Source organism: Lynx rufus, unplaced genomic scaffold (genome assembly GCF_022079265.1).
Source record: "Lynx rufus isolate CCGP_SWC_20201006 ecotype Redwood Valley unplaced genomic scaffold, mLynRuf1.p SCAF_7, whole genome shotgun sequence".
NCBI classification, from domain to species: domain Eukaryota; kingdom Metazoa; phylum Chordata; class Mammalia; order Carnivora; family Felidae; genus Lynx; species Lynx rufus.
In genome coordinates, this window is record NW_025814889.1 from 138,081,142 (window position 1) to 138,103,040 (window position 21,899).

The 21,899-nt window shown below is 48.8% G+C and overlaps 1 protein-coding gene across 2 annotated transcripts in view; it reads left to right on the forward strand.

The window, feature by feature from the left end:
* Positions 1-21,899, forward strand: part of ATXN10 (ataxin 10) — a 166,333-nt gene that overhangs the window by 117,885 nt on the left and 26,549 nt on the right. For both annotated transcript variants that reach the window (XM_047065235.1, XM_047065236.1), the window contains exon 10: positions 19,228-19,291. In XM_047065235.1, the coding sequence (XP_046921191.1) occupies positions 19,228-19,291 (64 nt within the window). The remainder of the gene's footprint in view (positions 1-19,227; positions 19,292-21,899) is intronic.

Here is a 21,899-nt window from a genome sequence, read left to right on the forward strand (position 1 = left end):
AGATGTGGGGTGATCTGATAAGGATTTTAAAGCCGCCTTCAGAAAAGCGCTTCCGTGAGCAGTTGGGAACATGGGAAGCAAATGAAGAAAAAGGACGTCCCAGCCAAGAAGCAAGATGTGAAGAAAAGCCAACTGGAAATTTTAGGACCGAGAAGTACAGTGACCCGAAGTAAAATGTAAAGACCCCTTGGGTGGGCTTTGGTAGCACAGTGGAGAGGACGTCAGAGACAGTGTGGGAACTTCAGGCTAAAATCAAAATCATCCAGTCTGAGCAACAGAAAGAGAATTAGACCGGGGAAAAAAAATTGATGGAGCCTCAGGGACATGTAGGGTCCTCAAAAATAGTCTGGGAGTCTGTCATCAGAGTCCCAGGAGACGAGAAGAAAGCCGGCAAGGCTGAGAACGTGGTCTGAGAAACAATTACCGAATCTGACAGAAAGCGGAAGGATTCGGAAGGGCGGAGCCTGGGTCACGTCTCCTTCGATTAGCTTACGGGTAGCAGGTGACCCACCTGTCTGGAAATGTTTACGATCTCATTAACCCATACATCCTATTAAAACAAAAAGGATCTTGCTTTCAGTCTTTTATTCTTAATGACTGACCTTATCTCAGTCTAGGTTACATCAGCCCGCATTTTCTACAAGATCATGACAAGATAGTCTCTTTGTTCAAAGTTTGTTTTCCTGAACCAGCAATTACCTGGTAGAAATGGGTGCTTCCGTCCACTTCGAGTCATGTGCATGAGTGTTCATAGCAGCCTTCACTCGTAAAGCCCCACACCGGAGACACCCCACATGTCCATCGCGGACAGGATGGGTAAAAATACAGCATGGCGTGTTCTTTGTGCAGGGGAATAAGACCGGCAGGGAGAAGGGACAAGCTCTGTGGTTTGTAGCCGTATGTTTAGCGGGAAAACCCACAGTGGAGAGTGCGTATTGTGTGGCTCCGTTCGCCCAGAATTCCAGAACAGGCAGAAGAAATCTAAGACGATAGAGGGTTGACTACTAGTTACTGTGTGGGGTTAGCAACTGGTAGGGGACACAGGGAGCCTCTGGGTGCCGGAGTGTTCTTTGCCTTGATCTGGGTGATACTTGCACACGTGTGTACACGTACAAAAGTCCCGTAAGCTGTGCACTCTGAGATTTGCACACTTTAGGAAATTAATTTTTAAAACAATTAGTTTTATTAATTTATAGCTACGTGTTCTGAAACACAAATCTCTAGGCAGAGTCTTTCCGTTGCTTTCAGGGAAAAGTGAAACTCGTAGGCTTGGCCTTCAGGGTCTCCCCTGATCGGCTCCACCATGTTTCCTCCAGCCCCGGATGCCAATGCTGTGTTCTCCCGTCTCCAGGGCCTGTCTGTCTCCCTTATTCCCACCCCACCTTGACTTTGGGAAGAGCAGTAAACGTGTCTGATTCACCCATTGGTCCCCACCTTAGGGTCTGTCGCAAAGTAGCTTTTATCTTCAGTGTTTAGCAAATGAGTAAACAGTCGTAGGGTGAGGGTTAGGGAAGGGAGAGAAGTCAGAGAAGTCAGTCGCGCAGGGAGGGGACCGCAGATAGATGGCACTCTGACGTTCTCATCGGGCCGGTGGCGAGCTTCCCGAGGGCAGTTCTTTCCTGCTCAGGGGCTGCTGTGTTCGCCGCAGAGGCCCTTCCTGGTGTGCCGGGGCTGGGGCTGGCGACATACCGTCCCCGTCATTGTGGCCGCTCCCAGGTCCAGCCCTGTCGCGGTCCAGCCTTGCCTCGCCGGCCCTTCCCCTCCCCTTTTCCACCCCGAGCGGGCTCAGCTGTACACCGTGAGGGTTCCCAGCGCGTTTCTAGTATTTCGGGCCCCATCTCTACTCTGAAGATTAGAAACCCCCTCCTGCAGTGTGGGTGCTGCAGTCGAATGAAAGCTTGACGTTTTGAGTGTAACAGACCACCCGGGCTTTGCCGCTCACTCCACTCCATGACCCGGATCGAGTCGGTTAACCCTACACATCTCATTGTCTTCACCTGTCGGAGAGGAACGCTGATTCCTACGTCGCAGGGCTGTTAAGAGCCCCGGGCTCTTGTGTGTAGAGCATATTCGGTGCCCGTTTCCTTCCTCTTCTCTGGGTCCCGTTCTCTTGCACCGATAAAGCCTTTCTCCCACAGGATGGCGTTTCTGAGATGTGTCGTCTCTGTTCATAGACTTCTTCCCCCCATTGTCACCCTGCACCCGAAAGGTGACCGTGGGGCTTCCACACGACACCCTTCAGAGGCCACGACAGGCTGTGGGCATGTCAGTCAGGATTTGTGGGAGGCAGGCAGGCAGGGAGGAGAAGGACAGGTTCCCCTGCTGGCTTCATTCCGGTGCCCGCAGGACAGAGGGCTCATAACAGGCCCGGGTCGGGATATTCCTCCCAGGGGCCAACGGGTGCCATGATGCCCTGTGCTGGATAGAGAGACGCGGGCTCTCAGCGGTCTGCCTGCCTTGCCTTTCTTCTCTTGACTTTTTTTTCCTTTCCTTTTCCTTTTCCTTTTCCCTTTCCCTTTCTTTCTTTCTTTCTTTCTTTCTTTCTTTCTTTCTTTTTCTTTCTCTCTTTCTCTCTCTCTTTCTCTCTTTCTCTCTTTCTCTCCTTTCATTTCCCTTTTCTTCCTCTTTCCTTCCTTCCTTCCTTCCTTCCTTTCATTTCCTCTTTCCTTCCTTCCTTCCTTCCTTCCTTCCTTCCTTCCTTCCTTCCTTTCATTTCCCTTTTCTTTCTTCCTTTCTCTTTCTTTCTTTCTCTTTCTTTTTCTTTCTTTCTTTCTTTCTTTCTTTCTTTCTTTCTTTCTTTCTTTCTTTCTTTTTCTTTCTTTCTTTTCCCTTTTTTTTTTCTTTTTAAAACACCATGGGCCAAGTTCGATAAACCGTTTCCAAGGCTGGATTTCTTAGTAGCAAGGAGCTCATCCTGTTACAGCGAGCAGTTGAGATTCTGTCCGTGGGTTAAAAATTAAAGGCTGAATGTGCTCAGGACAGATTTCTGTTTGTTCAGGCACTGAAGTATGACACCGTAGACGATGCAGCATGGGTGGGAATCACATCCCGAGAAGCAGCGGCAGAATGCGTATTTTTAAAAAAACTGGCTCTATGGGTTATTTTTGTGCTAAACGTAGCTGTGCGTGATAGCACAGATGTGCCACAACAACTCTCCTGAGCTGCTCTGTTTTCTCTGCCGCTGACACGCTTTACCGATCCCTTTCTGGTCTTACTGCTTTCTCAAGTCGTATCTTGTGGCGCTGTAAGGAGGCTGCTAAATGGAGTGGAGCTTTAAGTCGCGGGCTCTCGAGTACACTGGAGATCAGTTCACGTCCTGATACGTGTTTTCTCCTGCTTCTGCTTAAAAACAGTGGCCTTTCATCTCGCTCTTCAGATATCTCACTGCACAACTTCTGACGTTTTGTTGGTGAAACCGTCTTCCAGAAATGACTGTGGTGGCAAAGGTCACCTTGCGCGTCTGCTCCTTTCCTTCTAATTCTGCTTGTTTCGAGTTCTTCGCAAAGAATGCAACAAAAATGCCATAAGCAGAAGGACAAATAAAAAAGATTATGTTACTCCCTGCCGTTTTATTGGGCACTTTCTGGAAACCAGGTGTTGTGCAAGGCCTTCCCTTTCCTCACCCCCTAGTTAAGTGACGCCCTCTGCTTCGCGGTAGGAGCGTTTCGCCCTTTTTTCCCTGTGAGACCAGGGTGACTCATCGGGGCCGCCGCGGCTCACGTGCCCCTCGGGACGTGGAAGCCTGACGAAGCGGAGGGCCCGGCGTCACGAACAGTGCTGTGCGCGAGGCGCGCCCCTTCCCCCAGGACCTCATCCTCTGAGACCAAACGCTGGAAGGCGTTTCGCATTCCAGATCAGTTGAAAGTTCCTTTCTGACATCCGGCCCTACGGTGTGTGGTAGTTTAGTAATCGGTCAGGGTGGAAGCAGGGACATCTGTAGCTGCACACTGATTCCATACTGGGCCACCACGGTGTCATCCGTGTGTCACCTGTGCCCTCCTCACTTCAGAACAGTTACTGTTTTCTTCAGTCCTGCAAGGAGAATAGTAGTAAGCTCCTTTAAAACCAGCTCGTTTCATTCATCATTTCAACAAAGATTTTATCTGCTGGGCGAGGAATTCATGAGAAAATCGCACTAAATTCAGATGCAGATGGTTGCTAAAGAACAGTTAGTTGTTAGTCTTCCTGGAATCTGGTAGTTGGGCGTACAAGATATTTTTATTAATCATATTGTGCTTTGTACTTGGGAGTGCTTTTAAAAGTCGCAGTGTTACGTTGTTGAAAAGCTTCTTTGTCCGTCCGTGAGCTCTGGCAGAACGCTGCCGTGTTGCCCTGGTGAGTCGTACTGTGGAGTTGGAGAGCCCGTCTTCTCTGTGGCTTACTTTCCACGGGCTCTTCTTTCCCAGCATGCCCAGCCTCGTGGGGTCTTGGCCAGGTTCGCCTGCGGGGCGCAGTCTCTGAACGAGCCTCCGTCACCCCTGCCTCCCCCGCCACCGCCGTCCGCCCTTTGCTGGTGTTCGCACCGAGGCTCTGTGGTGTCCCAGTCCCTGTGGGAAACGGGGCCGAGGCTCGTCTCATCGTTGGCTGTCCTCTTGCCCGCACGTTTGCCCCATTGCAAGACCTGTGGGTCCTTCCTGACTCGGGTTTCAGAACTCCGAGGGTAACCCTGCTGTGCGTTTTAATTGGTCCCCAAAACTTTACTGTTAAAGGCCTTTTACCTCCTGAAACTTTCAGTTGCCAAACTTTGGCAGGTGGAAAAATGGAAAAATGCTGAGCATTTTTTTTTTTTCATTTTCAGTGAAGCTAGAAAATAAAAGTTTTCGTCTGTTTAACAAAAGCAACTTTAGAAAAAATAATGCATGGTCAGTAAGGATAAAGTGGGCAGTTGTTAGGGTGATATGAAGTGGTGGGACCCTGATGGGGAGCAGTTTATCGAAGAGACTTAAAGATGATTATGTTTTTTCATCCAGTAGTTTTTCCTTGGGGAATTTCTGCAAAGGAAATAATCAGCGACACAGTAAAAATGCTGATACATGGATGTTTGTCATATTGTTGGTAAAAATTTGGAAATTATGTAAGAATCCTGAGTAGGGGAGGATTAAATTTTGGTGGATTGCAGTGACAGAATAGCATATACCATTTTAAAAAATCACATCTTCAGAGAATTTTTATTATACGGGAAGATGTAGAATAGCATACATATATAAAGATGATTTTCATTTTTTAAGATGTGTGCGTGGGTTGGTACATACGGGTCGAACACAGACTGGCGGTACACGAACACGTTCACGGATGGGATCTGTCCCCTCCTCAGGGCTTGGGCCTGGCCCCCGAGGGAAGGGATCAGATCCTTGATGGCAGCCTGGTTGGGGGTGAGATTGCAGGGTGGTGATCCCCGGCTGAAGTGGACTCTGACCTTTTCCGTTCTCCCCTGCTGCTGGGCCCCTTTGCCCTCAAGCATGGAGGGACGGAGGGACGGGGGGGGGGGGGGGGGGGACGGGGGGGGCTCAGGGAATGGTGAGCCCGCTGGTTATTTCTCTCCCACCTTCCAGCCTCTGCTAACAAGGCTGGCATTTCTGTACCTTGGGCGGGCAGTAGGCGGACTGAACGGAGACGAGCCACCTTGAGGTTGAACTCCCCATTGAGTTCTTTTCCGTTCCTCTCAAGGTCTGGGCCGGCACAGAGCGAGTTAGTTGGGATTAAAGTATTTTTTATTCAGTTTAGTGAGGTACGTACGTACATATGTGTTATTCCTATATAATCTTAACAAGGGAAACAATTTGCAGCCCACGTAACATTTAAAACATTTAAAAAGAAAAAAGAAATAAGCTTCTAAAAAGTCACCCTGAAAAATGATGAGTGGACAAATAATGTGATGATCACTGTGACTTTTATCTTATTTTTAATGTTTATTTATTTATTTAGAGAGAGCATGGGGGAGGGGCAGGGAGAGGGAGAGAATCCCAGGCACGCTGCCAGCACAGAGGCCGATGCAGGGCTCTACTCCACAAACCGTGAGATCATGACTTGAGCCGAAATCAAGCGTTGGACACTTAACCAACTGAACCACCCAGGTGCCCCATCACTGTGACTTTGAGAAGAAAATCTTGTCACTGTGGCTTTTCAGTTATTGATGACCTCCTTCCAGGAAGAAAATACTCATATTGCTTACAAATTACTCCAGGGAAAGTGCTTAACAGTTGCCTATAGTACCTAGTGTTGGATTACTGAAACCTTTGAATTAGACAGTATTTGGTGATGATACCAAAGTTACAGAGGAAGCACAAAGATTTCTCTCCTGAGACCCCCAAATGTTTGAATGCTTTAGGACTTGGTCCTGAGCCTTTCTCTAGGGAGACCCCTAGTCCCGGGCTTTAAAGCCCATCTGTGTGCAGATGACCCCAACGTGTATCTCTGGAGCCCAGACCTGTCCCCCAGGGTCCACGCTGGGGTACATGGCGGCCCACACTCTCCTTACAGGAAATACAGAAGGATAGAACCGCTGACGCCCACTTGGATGTCTCCGAGCGCCTCACTCCCGAAGTGCAGTCCGTTCACTTGCTCCACCCCAGAGCCCTTCTGTATCTCAGTAAATGATAACCAGCCCTCCAGAAACTTAGAATCTTGGAGTCCTCTTTTGTTCACTTGAGAAAGCAGTTCCCGTGGGATCTGCCTCCCGTCAGTGGTGTGGGATTTTATCCCCAGTGCACCACGGCAGCCCTGCCTGGGTCCGCTTCCCACTCCCCTCCGCTTCCCACTCCCCTGTCCCAGTGCTTCCTGACGGACCTGCCCCGAGCACTGGCTCTCCCGCCCGTGTGTTTATATGGCAGCCAGGGGTCACGGTTTTGAAAATCCAGATTAGATTCACTCACCTGTAAAAATCTTCGATGGCTCATTTTACACTTAGGAAAGAAAAGACCTAAGTTATTTTCCTGCCCTTCAAGACTGTATTCCAGGGAGCCGAATCACCTAGGGGGCCTGTAAAATACGTACGTGCGTGTATGTTTTTATTCCTGGACCATCGTCCCCAAGATTCAGATTAGGTTGACCAAGTGGGACCCAGGCATTGCTTTTTAAAAGCTCCCCAGGTGATTCGGATTCACAGGGAGGATTGAGAGGCACAGTGATTTTTAAAATTCAACATGCAGCATAATCATCTAAAGATCCGTTCAACAGCTGTCTGTTGGGCCCTGACCCCAGGGTCTGACTCAGTAGGGCTGGGGGTGGCTCAGGATGTGCGTTTCGGAAGAACAAGTCCCCAGGTGATGCTTGTCCTGCTGCTCCAGGGGCTCTGCTTTGAGAACCAGCCGCTACTCCGTAGGCTCTGGCTCCTGCCTTTACGGCCTCACCCCTGCCATTTTACCGGTACTCCCCTGCACGCAGCCATACTGATTTCCTTTCTGTCACTTGGATATGTTTGACTATTTCCACCCCTGGTTCCCTCAACCTCGGGTGATCTGGGTTCCCTCGAGATCGTTGAGTGCTTTTCCATGACTCAGGTCTTAGTTCAGACGTCACCATTTTATAGGAAAGCATTACCTGCCCTCCCCCCCCACCCCCCACCCCCTGTCTCACATAGAGCCTCCCCTGTCACTCTCTAGTGGATCATCCTGTTTAGTTCCTTTATAGCAATTATTCCAATCTGTAGTGTGTTTTTATTTACTTATTTCTTGCTTGTGCTCTCTGCTGTATGCGTCCCGCGCTCCCCCACCCCTGCGTGCTAAGTTTCACGGGCACAAGGACCTTGTTTACCTGTTTGCATGTGGATGTGTGCGTGGGGTCAGTCAAAAGAGGTGTCACATACACAGAGTTTTTCAGCAACTGGTTCCTGACATCTAATCGAAGGGCAGGGCAAGGGATACAGGAGTGAAAGAAGCAGCTTCATGTAGTTGGAAACCCCGGCATCTAATGAAAGAGTCAGACAGACCAGCACATTTGTATACCATGGACTTCATACAACCAGACTCACTAGTCTGATGGTCGCTGCACTGGGAGGGAGCCAGTGGAGGGAGGGCATAGAGAAGCCACGGAAGGTTGCGCTAATACAGCTCTCTCCACAGCATACAGAGAGCGGATGTCTGCCCCCTCAGCGTTGTTTCTGGGTTTTGTAGTCGGTCTGCTAAGGTATTGGGCCAAGGGTGGGTCCCTTCTGTGGGGAGAACCTCAGGTGTCAGGACCGTCTGCTCCCAGCTTCATTAGGAGGCCACTTTGCTTATACCGACCAGGCGCCTTTCCTTCTCCTGGACCGTTGGTGGAGAGTGGAGAGTCTGCCCCCACAGGACCCTTAAGTGGGTCACCCCGATCCATGAATTAAATTAACTCCAAAGTCACTTTGACCCCAAGGCACAAAATTCATTCCCTATTAAGAGACTAAATTCAGTGTAATAATAAAATGCCCACCAGAGGTACCTCTAAATTTGAATAGTAATTCTATCTCATTATCAAATTCCCAGGGAGACATTAAAATCCGAAGATTACATTCCATTTTAAATTAAAGTCCAAGACCTTAGTCAGACTCTCTGCCTTTAAGAGTTGAAATTCAAAGAGACTGAGGTTTAAAATGTATCCTTTCCGGTTTCTTATTCTGCTGAATCCCACCCAGAGGGGCTCTTCATGCCTGCCCGGGGTCAGGACTCCACCTGCCGCAGGCCTGGTTGGGGCCTTACAGGTTCAAGAACCCCAGTACCAAATCTCTGACATGCCTCGCTTCTTACAATTAAAAAAAGGTACGAGGGCACAGGCTTATCACAGCACCGGTGTCCCCACACCAGAGTTAGAAAATACGTCCTTTCCCAGTCCTCTGATAGTTACCCCCGAGCAAAAGCGGGTCCCCAGACACCAGTGCGTAGTCTTTGCTGCCAGGTAGCAGGAAGTCTCTGGTTTGTGAGGGAAAGAGCGTTGACATAGAAGTTCTGAGTTTCTGCTTCTGCAGGACTTCAGTTAGTCTGTGACGGTTGGTGGCCTGTGACACTGAGGGGTGGTGTCCTCGCTCATTTCTTCGGTACTGCTCTCCCTCGTAAGAGCAATCCCAGGGAGCCGAGACCGTGTTTCTGTCCTGTCCTGGGTTTTGCGGGGCCCCGGTCTTCTGTTCCGGTAACAACTAACACATCTACCCCATCTCTGAGAGCAGTTGGGACTGGATGCATTTTCATTTCCCTTTAGATCTTTCCTGGCCTTCTAGATAATTATTTTCCATGTTCTATCTGGGGAATCTGTCCTCTGAGATTTCAACTTTTTCTCCTAAAAAAAAAAAAACAAAACAAAGAAACACTCTTCCTTCATCTAAATCAGCCTGATTACCTCCTTCTCTCTTCGTTCTTCCTCTGCTTCCATTCTGACAGTGAGTCCGAAGCATTGTTCACGGCCACTCGGACTCCTTATTGATTTCCAGAGACTGAATGCTCCAAACAAAGACCTTTTTAAGTTGCAGTATTTCGTTGAGTTTGTTTTTCTACATCAGAATAAGAAGACCATCTTCTTGTGTTTTTTTCTGGTCTCGGAATCTACCTAACTTTTCTCTTAGGTATGATGGTTATTACAAGTTCCTGGCACATAGCCCTTTTCAAGTTAAAAAAGTTCTCCAGTTTTCTGAGAATTAAGAAAAAAAAGTCATAAGCCAGTGCTAACCATTATCAGATGTTTTTTCTGTGATATTGAGATAATTATTACTACATTAATGAGGATGCTTACTGTACATTTTCTGGTTGACGTTAGGATCGTGAGGAACTTTTGTAGCATGTGTAATTTTGTTCATCTAATACTCTGTGGGACTTTTTTGTGTGGAGCAGGGAGGGGTCCCTGTTAAAGGTTAAATAGGCCTGTGATTTTCTTACACCGCTCTGTCTGATGCTGGTTTTGAACCAAGTCAGAGTAGGTTTAGGAAGCTTTCTCTCTTTGCCTGTTGTTTTGAAACAAGTTACATACATAATAGATTATGTGGTCCTGAAAAATTCGGTGGCACCCACTTGGAGAGCCCTTGGGTCTTTGTTTTGTCAGTGAGTCTTGGTCATTTTTGTATCATTAAATCATTTAAATTTAAGTATTTAAATTGTTCTGTTCAGGATTTTGATTTATTCTGTCAGTGTTGACATTTTCTCCTTTCCTCAGAGATATTCATTCCATCTAGACTTCCAGTTGTTTTCATAAAGTCCATAGTATTTTATTGTAATCTGTGTTTTCTGTACCTTTTTGTCTCTTTTCATTCTGTTCTGTTTCAATAGATGTCTCTCTCTCCTTCATCAGTCTTCTTGGAATTTTTTTCCTTCTGTTAATGTTTGCAAAGAACCCCCGTTGGTTGTGGTTCATCTTTCTGCTGTGCCGTTACTCTCTGACACACTGACCGTTGCCTGCCAATCAAGAAAAGCAAAGATACAAGGCTTCCTGATAGCAGGCTTCTCTGGAGCAGTGATGCAAAACAGGAATCAGTGCAATGACATCTTTAAAGTGCAAAAACTGTCAATCTGGAATTCTATATCCAGCTCAAATAGCCTTCAAAAATGAAAGTAAAATAAAGCCATTTCCCCAGACGCAAGCTAAGAATTTGCCGTCAGTAGAACTGTGCTATGAGACGGTATCGAGGGAAGTTGAATGAAGTGGAAGAAAATGGTGCTGGATGGAGACCTGACTCTATACAAAGAAATCAAAGCACCAGAAAAGGAAATATGTAGCTAAAACCGAAATACCTTATCATAATCGCAGTGTATTTGGGGGTTTTATGACGGACGTAGAAGTAAACGTACAGGAGCCCCAACGTCAAGTGGAGTGTCCGGTTGTGGGATTCTTACATCGTGTGTGAAACAGTAATATATTATTTGTATAACATTATTTATAGATAGACCACAGCAAGTTAAAGATGCCTACTCTAAACCCCAGAGCAACCACTTTAAAAAAAAAAAAAAAAAGAAAGAAACAAAAAGAGAGAGGGTTCGTAAGTGGCAGAAAGCAGCTCCGTGGCTGACGAAAGCTGGCGGGCGAGCCGCAGAGATTGCAGACGCGCGGGAGCTTTCTGGGCCGTGAGGTTCTGGCCTTGATGTGTCTGTGGTGGTGCAGGTGCAGCTGTGATCTGCTGTGTGTTTGTCACGGCTCAGCAGAGCTTGGTTTAGGAACAAGGAGAGCAGAGCTCCAGAGGGGAGAACGGGAAGGCCGTCATGCTCCATTTTAGGGGCTTCTCTCAGGATTTGCGGTGGGTCCCAGACGCCGGCTCAGTGGGTGCTCTCGCACTTGGCGCAGGTCAGGAATCATCAGCTCGGCTGCGTGTCGGAATCTCCGGAAGAGTGCGTCCGCGGCTCTGACGCCCAGGCTTCACTCTCCGAGATTGGGACGTGTTTATTTTCGGGTTGGGGCCACAGGATGAGTGCTGTTGGACACCTCCCAGGGGATGCTGATGTGGACCCAGGGTTGTGAACCACTGGCCTAGCCTTACGCTCAGAGTTGTAGAGAAAGCGAGCCTGTGGAACGCAGGCCCTGTGCTGCCCTGAAGCTTCTGGAGGAGCACCATTACTTGTTCCCAACGTGCCCATGAAGGGGAGCCATGAAGTGCCCAGCACGAAGCTGCACGAAACACCTAGACTCACCGTATCTACTTACTGGCTGGTCATGGAAGTGTAAGTCTTGATGTACTGGAGCTTTGCCACAGCTCAACTCACGGTTGGCACCAGGAGCGCCGTGTCCAGCCCTTTTCAAGTGTGGGCCGTGCAGGAAACTTCCAGAGTCTCAGAGCAAGTGAAAACAGTATCACAAGCGTGTTGCCATTTCTCACGTCCTGATTGCGTGCGGGGGGCCATGCCGAATGCTTCCTCGTGGATCTTCACCGTGACCCCGTGACATGGGCGTGACCCCCTTGTCACATAAAATCTAGACTTCCTGACGTTCAGGGAGGTCCTCAAGGTTCCACGGCTGACAGGATCCCTGAGCCGGGATTCTCATGTAGTTCTGTCTGTCTCCAGAGTGTCCCCCGTCCTTCCAGGTGGTTGGGATGACACCTGAGTCCTGCCCGTGGGTGGGTGGGTGCGTCCACATCTCTGACCGGACGGTCCGTTTCATCCAGCATTGCCTTTGGGCTCCAGGCCTTTTGAGTTGGTTGTCAGCACGTCTGAGGATGGCTTCATCCGGACGGGGACCTTGTGTGAGCATTGCCGCGCCCACGCTCGTCGTTGATCGGCTTTGGAACGAGGCCTCTGATGATCTCTTTATTTGTGTATGTGTTTGCTTTGAGGAGCTGTGTGGTGAACACATTTTTGCCACGTGTCAGGTCAGTCAGGCTCGCTTCACTGTATATTCAGGTAGGAGATAAGGTGCTGTGCTGGTACCGTGCCCTTGCTTTCTTCGGGTTCTTGGATTTTTGTATTTACCGTTTGACGTGACAGCAGCCGGGTAGTTGAGGCTGTGTTCTCTGTCAATCCAGTAGGTTCCCCCAAGGGAGCATACAGAGTAGGGTTGGGCGTGTGCACTGCGCATAGAACGCTCTCCGAGCCGATTGGCCCAGGTGGGAGGAACAGTTAGCAAATCAATTAGTTGTCCTTCTGTTTACACTTTATTTCCAGGGGCTAAATGTTCGTTTGTTTAAGCCAGACTCGCTGTCTTGTTGAAATGTGTTACCTTGTGAAAGTGTTGACTGAGCTTGGCTCCTTCATATGAACTACAGCTTGTGACTCATTTGTTATGGGTATAGAATCAATTCCCAACATGTTAGGTAAGAAAACAAACAGCTTCCTTGTTTTATGAAGTGTGAACAGAAGAAAACTTGTTAATTTCCTAATTGTTCTCCCCTGCCCCAGACAGAGCTCCACACTCGTAGCTGCGGCAGTAAACTTGAGCTTGGTCGTAGCACAGAGGTGTCGTCAGTCGCTGCTCCTGAAGTGAACGATGATGCATTTGTCACAGTGCCACTGTCGTCCCTGTCATTTATGTGCTACACGTTTCGTGTATCTATAAAAATTGATCTCGTATCATTTCATAATGGAGCGGTGTGAATGCGAAATACTCACCTAGGAAAGCATGCCCTCGATTCAGTCACGACTCCCCCGTAACTGTGATCTTCGAGGGCTCTGTAATTCACCCTTAATGCTGCTCACGTTTCCATTGTTAGCACGTGATTTCGTGTCCTTCACAGGAAATTTTGCCCATTTCGCATATCTGAGAATTCTACTTTATCCCCCCCAAGCAAATGAGATTGTTTTTTTCGAATCAAATAATAGATCCTGAATAGTTTTTTATTCCTCACCAAAAAAAAAAAAAATTTTTTTTTGAAAATAAAGGTACTGTTTTGCCAATACAGAGTGGGGTCGTAAACCCAGCTGGGTGAAGTTATCCTGAAGCTTCTCCCTCAGCCCTTCAGGGGCTTCACTCCTCACTCCAAGCAACTGAACTTCCTGCTGGCAGTAGGACTAACAGCTGCTGCCGCCAGTCCCGCTGCCCGTCACCGAGCGTTGGCTGAAGCCATCAATTCCGTTCTCACAGCTGCCCTTGGAAGTGAGCCCCGTCATTCCGTTTTATGGGCGAGAATGGCAAGTCTCCGAGGTTAAAGGACTTGTCCAAAGTCACACAGCTCAGCACTGCTGCAGAACCAGGCTTTGGGAACCACAGTCCTCACCCTTAATCCCAGGGCTGTGCTGCACATCCAGCTCCTGGAACACTCCGTGTTCCTTCTGATCTCGTAGCTTTTGCACATGCTCTTGTCCCTGCACAGCCTTCTCCACAGCGCACCCCCCCCCCCCTTTGTCCATTCAGTGCCAGTTTATTCGCCTCCCCAGCCACGTGTCACTTCTGCAAGGAGGCCTTCCCTGTGAGCCCTGTGTGATAGCGTCCGACACCAGGCTGACGTATGTTCCAGGAGGATTAGATCACGTCCTTGCAGAGGGCTGGTGAGGGTCAGCTGCTTCCTTGCTGTGCCCGTCGCCAGGCTCTTGCTCCTTTCTGGACCCCTCGTCTCCACCCCAGGGCAGAGGCATTGACGGTAGCTCTCCCTCCCCTTTGAAGACGTCACAGTCAGCACCCCGGTCCCGCTGGCGGGTGTGCCGTGGGCTGTGGGAGGAGACGTTCGGTGCAAGGGTTGCCTCGGGAAGCTTTGAATTCGGTCTCAGGTGGGGCCGCTACCAGCTTGGCCATAAAATTTCCTTCTGCGCTTCTCAAACCCGTGATCCCTTCCCGGTCCAGCCCTCTCTAGTGTCCTAACCGCCCAAACTCTCTGTGCCGAAGAACGGGTTATCTTTCCCCCAAGCCATCCTGGACCAATATGTTTATAAAATGTAATACAAATGAATTACTAGAAAAAAAAATCAAAAATTTAAAAAGACATAGATGCTTCAAACCTAGATTTTATTACAAGACTCAGGAGACACAGCATAACCCTGTTGAACTGTTAGCGCCCTTTCTGACTTTTCCCTCTCACTGTCTGTTTTCACTGACTGACGGTGGCCTCTAGACTTTGAATAGCACTCTTTAGTGAAGTGACCCTGGGGACGATATTTAACCCATGAGCCCCACTTCCTTTGTCAGGAAAATGGAGCCAGTACAGCCTACCCTGGCATTCTGCCGGAATGCGGAAATCGTGGATGTATTTGTCATTGCCTAGTGTGTGCCAGATGCCTATTAAATAGTAGGACATTTCTTACCCTGTTTCCGGCACCTAGAAAAAATTGCAGAAATTAGATTTATTCTCTTCCTGTCTGCCTTGGGGAAACCAAGGACAGCTGGTCACAGTGCTCTTCGGCAGGTCTGTGCATCACAGGCAGGTGGAGATCTTCCGTCTTTCACCGGGACACGTATTTACAGACGGTCCCCAACTTGACGGTGGCTCAGCTTACGGATCGCCAACCTTATAATGGTGTGGAAGTGAGAACGCGTTCAGTAGAAACTGTGCTTGGAGTTTTGAGTGTGGGTCTTTTCTTGGGCTAGCGATGCACGGTACGCCCCTCTCTCGCGACGCCAGGCAGCGGCCACGGCTCCCGGTCAGCCTCGCGATCACGAGGGTCAGCGGCAACGGTTACGCCGACACCCGTTGCGTACTCCTCAGCCTTTCAGTTTCTCCCTTCCTGTGCAGCAAATTACATGAGAGATACTTCACACTTCATCACCAAATAGGCGTTGCGGTAGATGATTTTGTCCATCCGTAGGCTCTTGCAAGTGCTTGAACATGATTCGGGTCAACGGGGCTAAGCAGTGGCGCTCGGTAGGCAGGGGGTGGTAGCGATGAACCGGTTCATCGCGACATAACCCCGTCGTAAGTCAGGGAGGATCTGTAGTTCATCCGATCCTGGGAGGGATGCTTCTCTTCACGTCTAGGCCTTTTCAGTGAACAGCTAGGAAAGAAATACTTTTTGGAAATTGAAAAATATGTCACGAAATCTTGGTAATATTTCTAATTTAAGTGTAAAATTATTTTCTGGATTTAATCCTTTTTTATGCTGAAAATCTTAGTTCCTTAATAACATGAATGACCCATTTGCTTTAAACTAAATATAGAGGCACGTGGGTGGCTCTGTTGGTTAAGCGTCCGACTTCCGCTCAGGTCATGATTTCACAGTTCGTGAGTTCAAGCCCTATGTTGGGCTCTGTGCTGATGGCTCAGAGCCTGGAGGCTGCTTCAGATTCTGTGTTTCCCTCTCTGCCCCTCCCCCATCCGTTCATTTCTCTCTCTCTCTCTCTCTCTCTCTCTCTCTCTCTCAAAAATAAATACACATTAAAAAAATAAGTACACAACAGTTCAGAATAACGATACCAATAGGAAGCAGAGACAGCTGAATGCTGTTCTAAGATTTCTGTGCAGTTCTCTCTGAGCTTCGGATACGTCTCGCTAGGGGTGTAAAGTCAAATACTGTTTTAATTTTGTGGTAATTTTTCTTTGTTTTACATGCCATCGGATTAATGTGTTTCTGTTTTCTATTTTTATAACTTTGTAAATTTAATTTTTCTGCTAAGATGTAATTGACGTAACGTACTGTGCTCATAGGACATAACATAATGACTCAGTATTTGTGTGTTGTGAAGTTATCAACACAATGAGTGTGGTTAACATCCGTTACAAATTTAATTGTAGAGAATTATATAAAATATAGGATTCCAAAGTCAAAATTGTATGACCAGGTGCATTCACAGACATCTGCCTCCCTTTCCTGCTGCTTCTGTCTCATTCTCTCCTCATGCCCTGTGGACAGCCATTATTAGTTTGTGTCTTTTGGGAACTATAAGAAAGTTTGTACATTTCTCCTCCTTTATTACACGGAAGGTTCACGTATAAGCCTGTCTGCGGCTTGCTTTTTTTTTTTTTTTTTTTTAAATTTTTTTTTCAATGTTTATTTATTTTTGGGACAGAGAGAGACAGAGCATGAACAGGGGAGGGGCAGAGAAAGAGGGAGACACAGAATCGGAAACAGGCTTCAGGCTCTGAGCCATCAGCCCAGAGCCCGACGCGGGGCTCGAACTCACGGACCGCGAGATCGTGACCTGGCTGAAGTCAGACGCTTAACCGACTGCGCCACCCAGGCGCCCCTGCGGCTTGCTTTTTTCACTTACCGCTGTATCCTGGTGATCCCTCCAGGTAGTGCATTGGGCCTTCTTCACTCATTTTCACAGCTACACGGAAGCGTTTTGCGTCCGTGCTACCGTTCGTTCAGCCGGCCCGTATCGGAGAACGCCTGAGTTGCTTCCAGGATCTTTGTTTTCCTAAGTTGCACTGTATGCAACATCCCTAATTGTCAGAGAAATGCGAATCAAAACCGCAGTGACACGTCACTTCACACCCACAGGATGGTTAAAATAAAAGACAGACACCGACAAGCACCAGTAAGAATGTGGAGCAGTTGGAACGCTCATCCGTTGCCGGTGGACTAGAAAACGGCAGGGCACTCTGAAAAGCACCCAGCAGTTCCTCCAGATGTTACCAGGACCAAGCAGTTCCTCTCTCGGGGTACGCAGCCAGGAGAACTGAACATAAATATCCCCTCGAAAACATGTACACAGATGCTCACAGCACGGTCACAGTACCCAAAACCGTAATGACTCAGATGCCCATCTACAGATGAACAGATAAATAAAACGTGGTCTCTCCAGACAGTGGAATATTATTTAACCACAAAAAGGAACGCGGTGCTGGATGAACCTTGAAAGCATCATGCTAACTGAAAGAAAAGGCCACGCATCGAAAGATTCCATTTGTACGCTATGTCCAAAATAGGCAAATCCGTAGACAGAAAGTAGATCAGAGATTGCTGAGGGCTGGACGGAGGAGACATGAGGAATGACTGGTGGGTATGGAGTTTCTTCCCTGGGATAATAAAAATGTTCTAAAATTGGGTAGAGGTGATGGTTGTACAACTTTGTGAATAAAACTAAAACCCACTGGGTGGCTCCGTCGGTCGAGCGTCCAACTCTTGGTTTCGGCTCAGGTCCTGATCCCGGGGTCGTGGCATCAGACACCGTGTCGGGCTCCACACTCGTGCTTGAGATTCTCTCTCTCTCTCTCCCTACGCCACTCTCCCCTTCTCTCTCTGTCTAAAATTTGAAAAAAACAGAAATCCACTGGACTCTATCCTTTAAAAGGTGCGCGTTATCGTGTGTGAATTGTATCTCCTAAAACTGTGCTGCAGTGAGTAACCTTGTGCAGGCAAAGCCTCCGTGGGACCGTGCAGTCGGAGGTGCTGCCCTAGGACTGGGAGGGCTGGATCAGCGAGTAGGTGCTTCACCTGGTGCAGCCCGTCCACGGGCGTCGTGCCATCTAGCGCTCGCTCCAGCAGTGTGCGAGGATGCCTGTTTCCCCGTCGCCTGCGTGGGTTGTCAGACTCGCTCGCTTGCCGCTCTGACGGGCGAGAGGTGGTGTCTCCGCATGGTAACAGTTTGCAAGGTTGAACATCTTCTGATATCTCCGTGGTCCAGCTGCATTTCTTTGTTTCTGTGCCGTTTCTGTTCATGCATTTGATCCATTCTTTTTCTGTTGGATTACTGATCTTTTCTCAGTTTTTACAGGTTCTTTGTATATTAAAATATTAACCTTTTGCCTGTAATATTTTACAAATAACTTTCCTAGCTTTTATTTGCCTTTTTTTTTTAATGTTTACTTATTTGAGAGAGACAGGGAGGGGGAGAGCGTGGGCAGGGGAGGAGCAGAGAGAGAGAATCCCAAGCAGGCTCCTCACAGTGTAGAGCCCAATACAGGACTTGAACCCACGAACCATGAGACCATGATGTGAGCCGAAATTAAGAATCGGACGTTCAACTGACCAAGCCACCCAGGCGCTGCCCCTTAATTTGCTTTTTAAAAAACTGCAAGCAAATTTTAAAAACCTCTTTTCCCAGTTGCTTCTGGATTTTAAGTCATAGTTTGGAAAGCTTTTCCTACTCTTAGTGTAGAAAAACTGTCCACTTACTAGTACTGTTAAACTGTAATAAACTCAGATTCGTTTGGAGTTTACCCTGGTGAACATTGCTGGGGAGAGATCCATTTTATCCTTTTTTATATGGCTATCCAGTTGCCCCCGCATTTTTAAGGAAGGGTGAAAAGAAAAATAGCGTATCCCTTTCTGTTCATGTCTGCTTTTAAAGATTTCTGCGTCGGTGTACGTGTTTGAGATACCGGTTTCCCCTGCTCTCCAGAAGTTGCTTGTTCCCCTGAAGCCCCATCAGCCGAAACGGCAGAAAGCAAAGAAACAATTACCCTCAATTAAATGGAAAATGTTTTGAGCGTTCTCCGTCCCCCAAAATACCCTACCAAATCCTACCAGATAACACATAAAACCTAAAGTAACACTGTGTCGTAAAAGCAGGAGTGATGTCATAGCTCCACAGTCTGTGTGAAGAGGACACAGTGTCCGTACAGCGTAGTTCAGCTTTCACCAGGATCAGGAAGACCGCGAGCGCCCCGCCCCACAAGGCCAGAGGTGGTGGGGATAGGTGTTGGGCTGCGTGGTCGGAGGTCGGGGTGGTGGCGGGTGCAGGAGGCTGGGCTGTAGCAGAGACAGGAGGAGGGTCTTCCGTTAACTAACGTCTCATCGTCTGACTCCATTAGGGCAGGCAGGTCACTCACGTCTACACCTGCTGTGTCTGCCTGCCTCGATGTTGGAGGCCGAGTTTCGTCGTCCGCTGTGGCTGGGGTGGCAGGCTTAAATACAACAGTATGCTGTTACGTTACCGCAGTGAGTGAGGAGACCAGCAGGAGAGACAGACCGTCTACGATCTCTCACCCTGACCCAGGCCTTTTTCGGTGTATAAATGTGCCTTTTCCTTTCTCCGCAGGTGAATGAGCTGGATGGCATCCCCTTGATCCTGGACAGCTGCAGCATCGATGACAGCAACCCCTGTATCCTTGCACGTGAACCCGTGAGCATCCGTTCACAGTCAGGGCCCTCTGTGTGACTCCCTTTCCCGGTGTTCCCTGGCCCTGTGGCCGGCTGGCTTTCTTGTGTGCTTGTTCCTGAGAACTAAGCCACTTTCTCAGAGTCGGGACGCCAGACCAGCCCTCCTGCCGTCTGTGCAGCGCAGTGAGCTGGTGTTCAAGGTGAGTGGGACCTTCTAAAGCAGCCCTGTACTCACGAATGCTTCAAACCCTGGGGGGAAGACCACCCACCCAGGGTCCCTGTGTGCCTCCTGCCGCCGACGTCACCTTTCCAAAGTGTGTGTTCCTCGAAGTAAATGTGAAGAATCGTGCTTTTTTTTAACTTTTGCTCTAGGAGATTCTGAGTATCCAGTCCTTTGAGAGGAACCATTTTAGCAACGGTTTCGTGACAGAGAAGCTCGAGGGGCGCTCTGCGGCCCCAGGAATAGGGAGAAACACTTTAGTGGCACCTCCTACCTGTCTTTGATGTGTTCTGGCCTGTGACCCTCTGTTACCGAAGCGGGGGGAGGGGGGAGCCCGGTTCTTGCCCTTGGTTGACCACCCTGCTTGTAGGGTTCTTCGGGGAACCCCGTTACTTCATCCACTTCACCGAGGAGTGACGCTAGGAAGCCGCTCTGATACCGTGAGGAAACCACATCCGGAAACCAGGTTGAGCCTGGTGAGGTTTGAGCGGTATTTCCGTGTAAGTTCGAGACTTCCCTGGTGAGAGCCGGACTCCGTCCAGTCCCTCGCCCTGGCCGCTGCGTGCCCTTGCGCCCTGGGTGCCTGCTGGGGGCGGGGCTGGCGAGGAAGGACGTTGAGAGCGTAACCCTCTGAGGGACAGTGAGGAGCCCGGCCTGGGGCTCAGGGGATGGGGGTGGGGGGGCGTGGGAACAGCACCCCTCACTGTGGCTTCTGTCAAGAAGACAAAAGGAGTTGATAAAAATCGTGTATTGAAAGTAGGTGGAGGGAGGACTGCTCATCCCGGTGCTGACGACACTCATTTGTCTGATTAGCAACAGAAGAAAATCTCCGATTTTAAAGAGCACAACAGTTTATAAGCTGAGTCAGGAAAAGACAGAAGCCTCGGAAGACTCGTCCTTGAGGCAAAACAAAGTCAGTTCCCTGCATCGCATTAGAATCAGCCACTACAGGCTCTGCCCCCCACAGTCTGGAAGTCTTTTAGCCCCAAAAAAGAAGGGAGGAAAGAGAGCTGGGGGGTCACAGGAAGGCAGTGAAAGGTCACTCAGGTGCAGGGACAGGTGGTGCGTTTCCTGAGGACAAAGAGGATGCGTCACGAAACAAGACCTTCACCCATAGCGTCCTGCTCCCTAAACCGGCCTCCTGGTGAAGAAGACGTTCTGTCACTGGTCTCGGCTCTGACCGAGAGCAGGGGACGGCCCGGCCCTTGCGCACAGCGCGTCGTGGCTCTGCGGACGGCCCGCCTGCGGTTCCCGGCTCGCAGGGTCTCTCTGGCAGCCTCCTGGGCGGCTCCTCCGTTCACTCACTCCTTCCTTCCAGAAACACTCACGGACTCCTCGCTGTGCGCTTACGCCCGTTACCTCATTTAATCCCGGCAGCGCCACGGAGCGCACGCTGTCGTCGTCGCCACCCCCGTGTTGTGGACGAGGAAACACGGCAAGGGAGTCGCAGAGCCTCGTCCTGCGGGCCAGACCCAGAGTGCAAGCTTGGTGTGTGCCCGATCCCCAGCCATTTTGCTGTGCTTCCTCCTTAGGAGTCACAGGGCGGGGACAGAACTCCTGTAGGGAAACCACAGTAACCTGTTCATGTGGCGGAGAAATTATTCAGCATTCGAAATTGAAAAAAGTGTATGTGGATGATCTGTATAGATAACTGGTGTCTTTACAATGATAATTAATGAAGAATTGCAAGATCCCAGAATATTCTTTAAATTGTCAAGATAAGTTAAAATCCCACGTAGTTCAGTATGACGCATATTCATTCATTCTTTGGAGTTTTATTTCTCAAAGCCGGCCAGATTGCAAAGGCCTATAAAATATGCATAAGATAGGAGATACTACATAGTAAGATATCAGAGCAGAAGGGAAATTGATGGTTGAGTGGTCAGAAACGAAGAGGCATTAGAGCCTAGGGGATCAAGTTTTAGACGGGAGCCGTACACTTGAACCAGCGCAAAAGGGACATGATACGGATTATGGGATAAAACCACACCGGGGCCCTTCTGTGCTGCTCCTCTGCTCTGACTCAGAAGTAGGTGTTCCAGAGAATTCTCTGATTTCCCTGACTTCGCCTCCTTACCTCCCATTGACTCTTCCCCACCCATTTTAGGTGTTTTCCTTTCTTCTATTTTCCGTTCATCAAAACAATACATCTTTTTTTTTTAGTGCCAAAAGGTACTGAGTGAGGCCTCTTACTCACTGTCCACACTTTAAACTCACTCTTCGCCCTTTGTTTTACTAGCTGCTTTGTACACCTAAGTAACCTGCTCTGTTGCTGTTTCTTGATGTGTACATTGGGTTCTGATGAGTCTATTTATCACGACATGAAGATTTATTCTCTTATAAACCACCTTCACTCCTCCCTCTTCTCATGCCACTGTAGTTAAGACTAC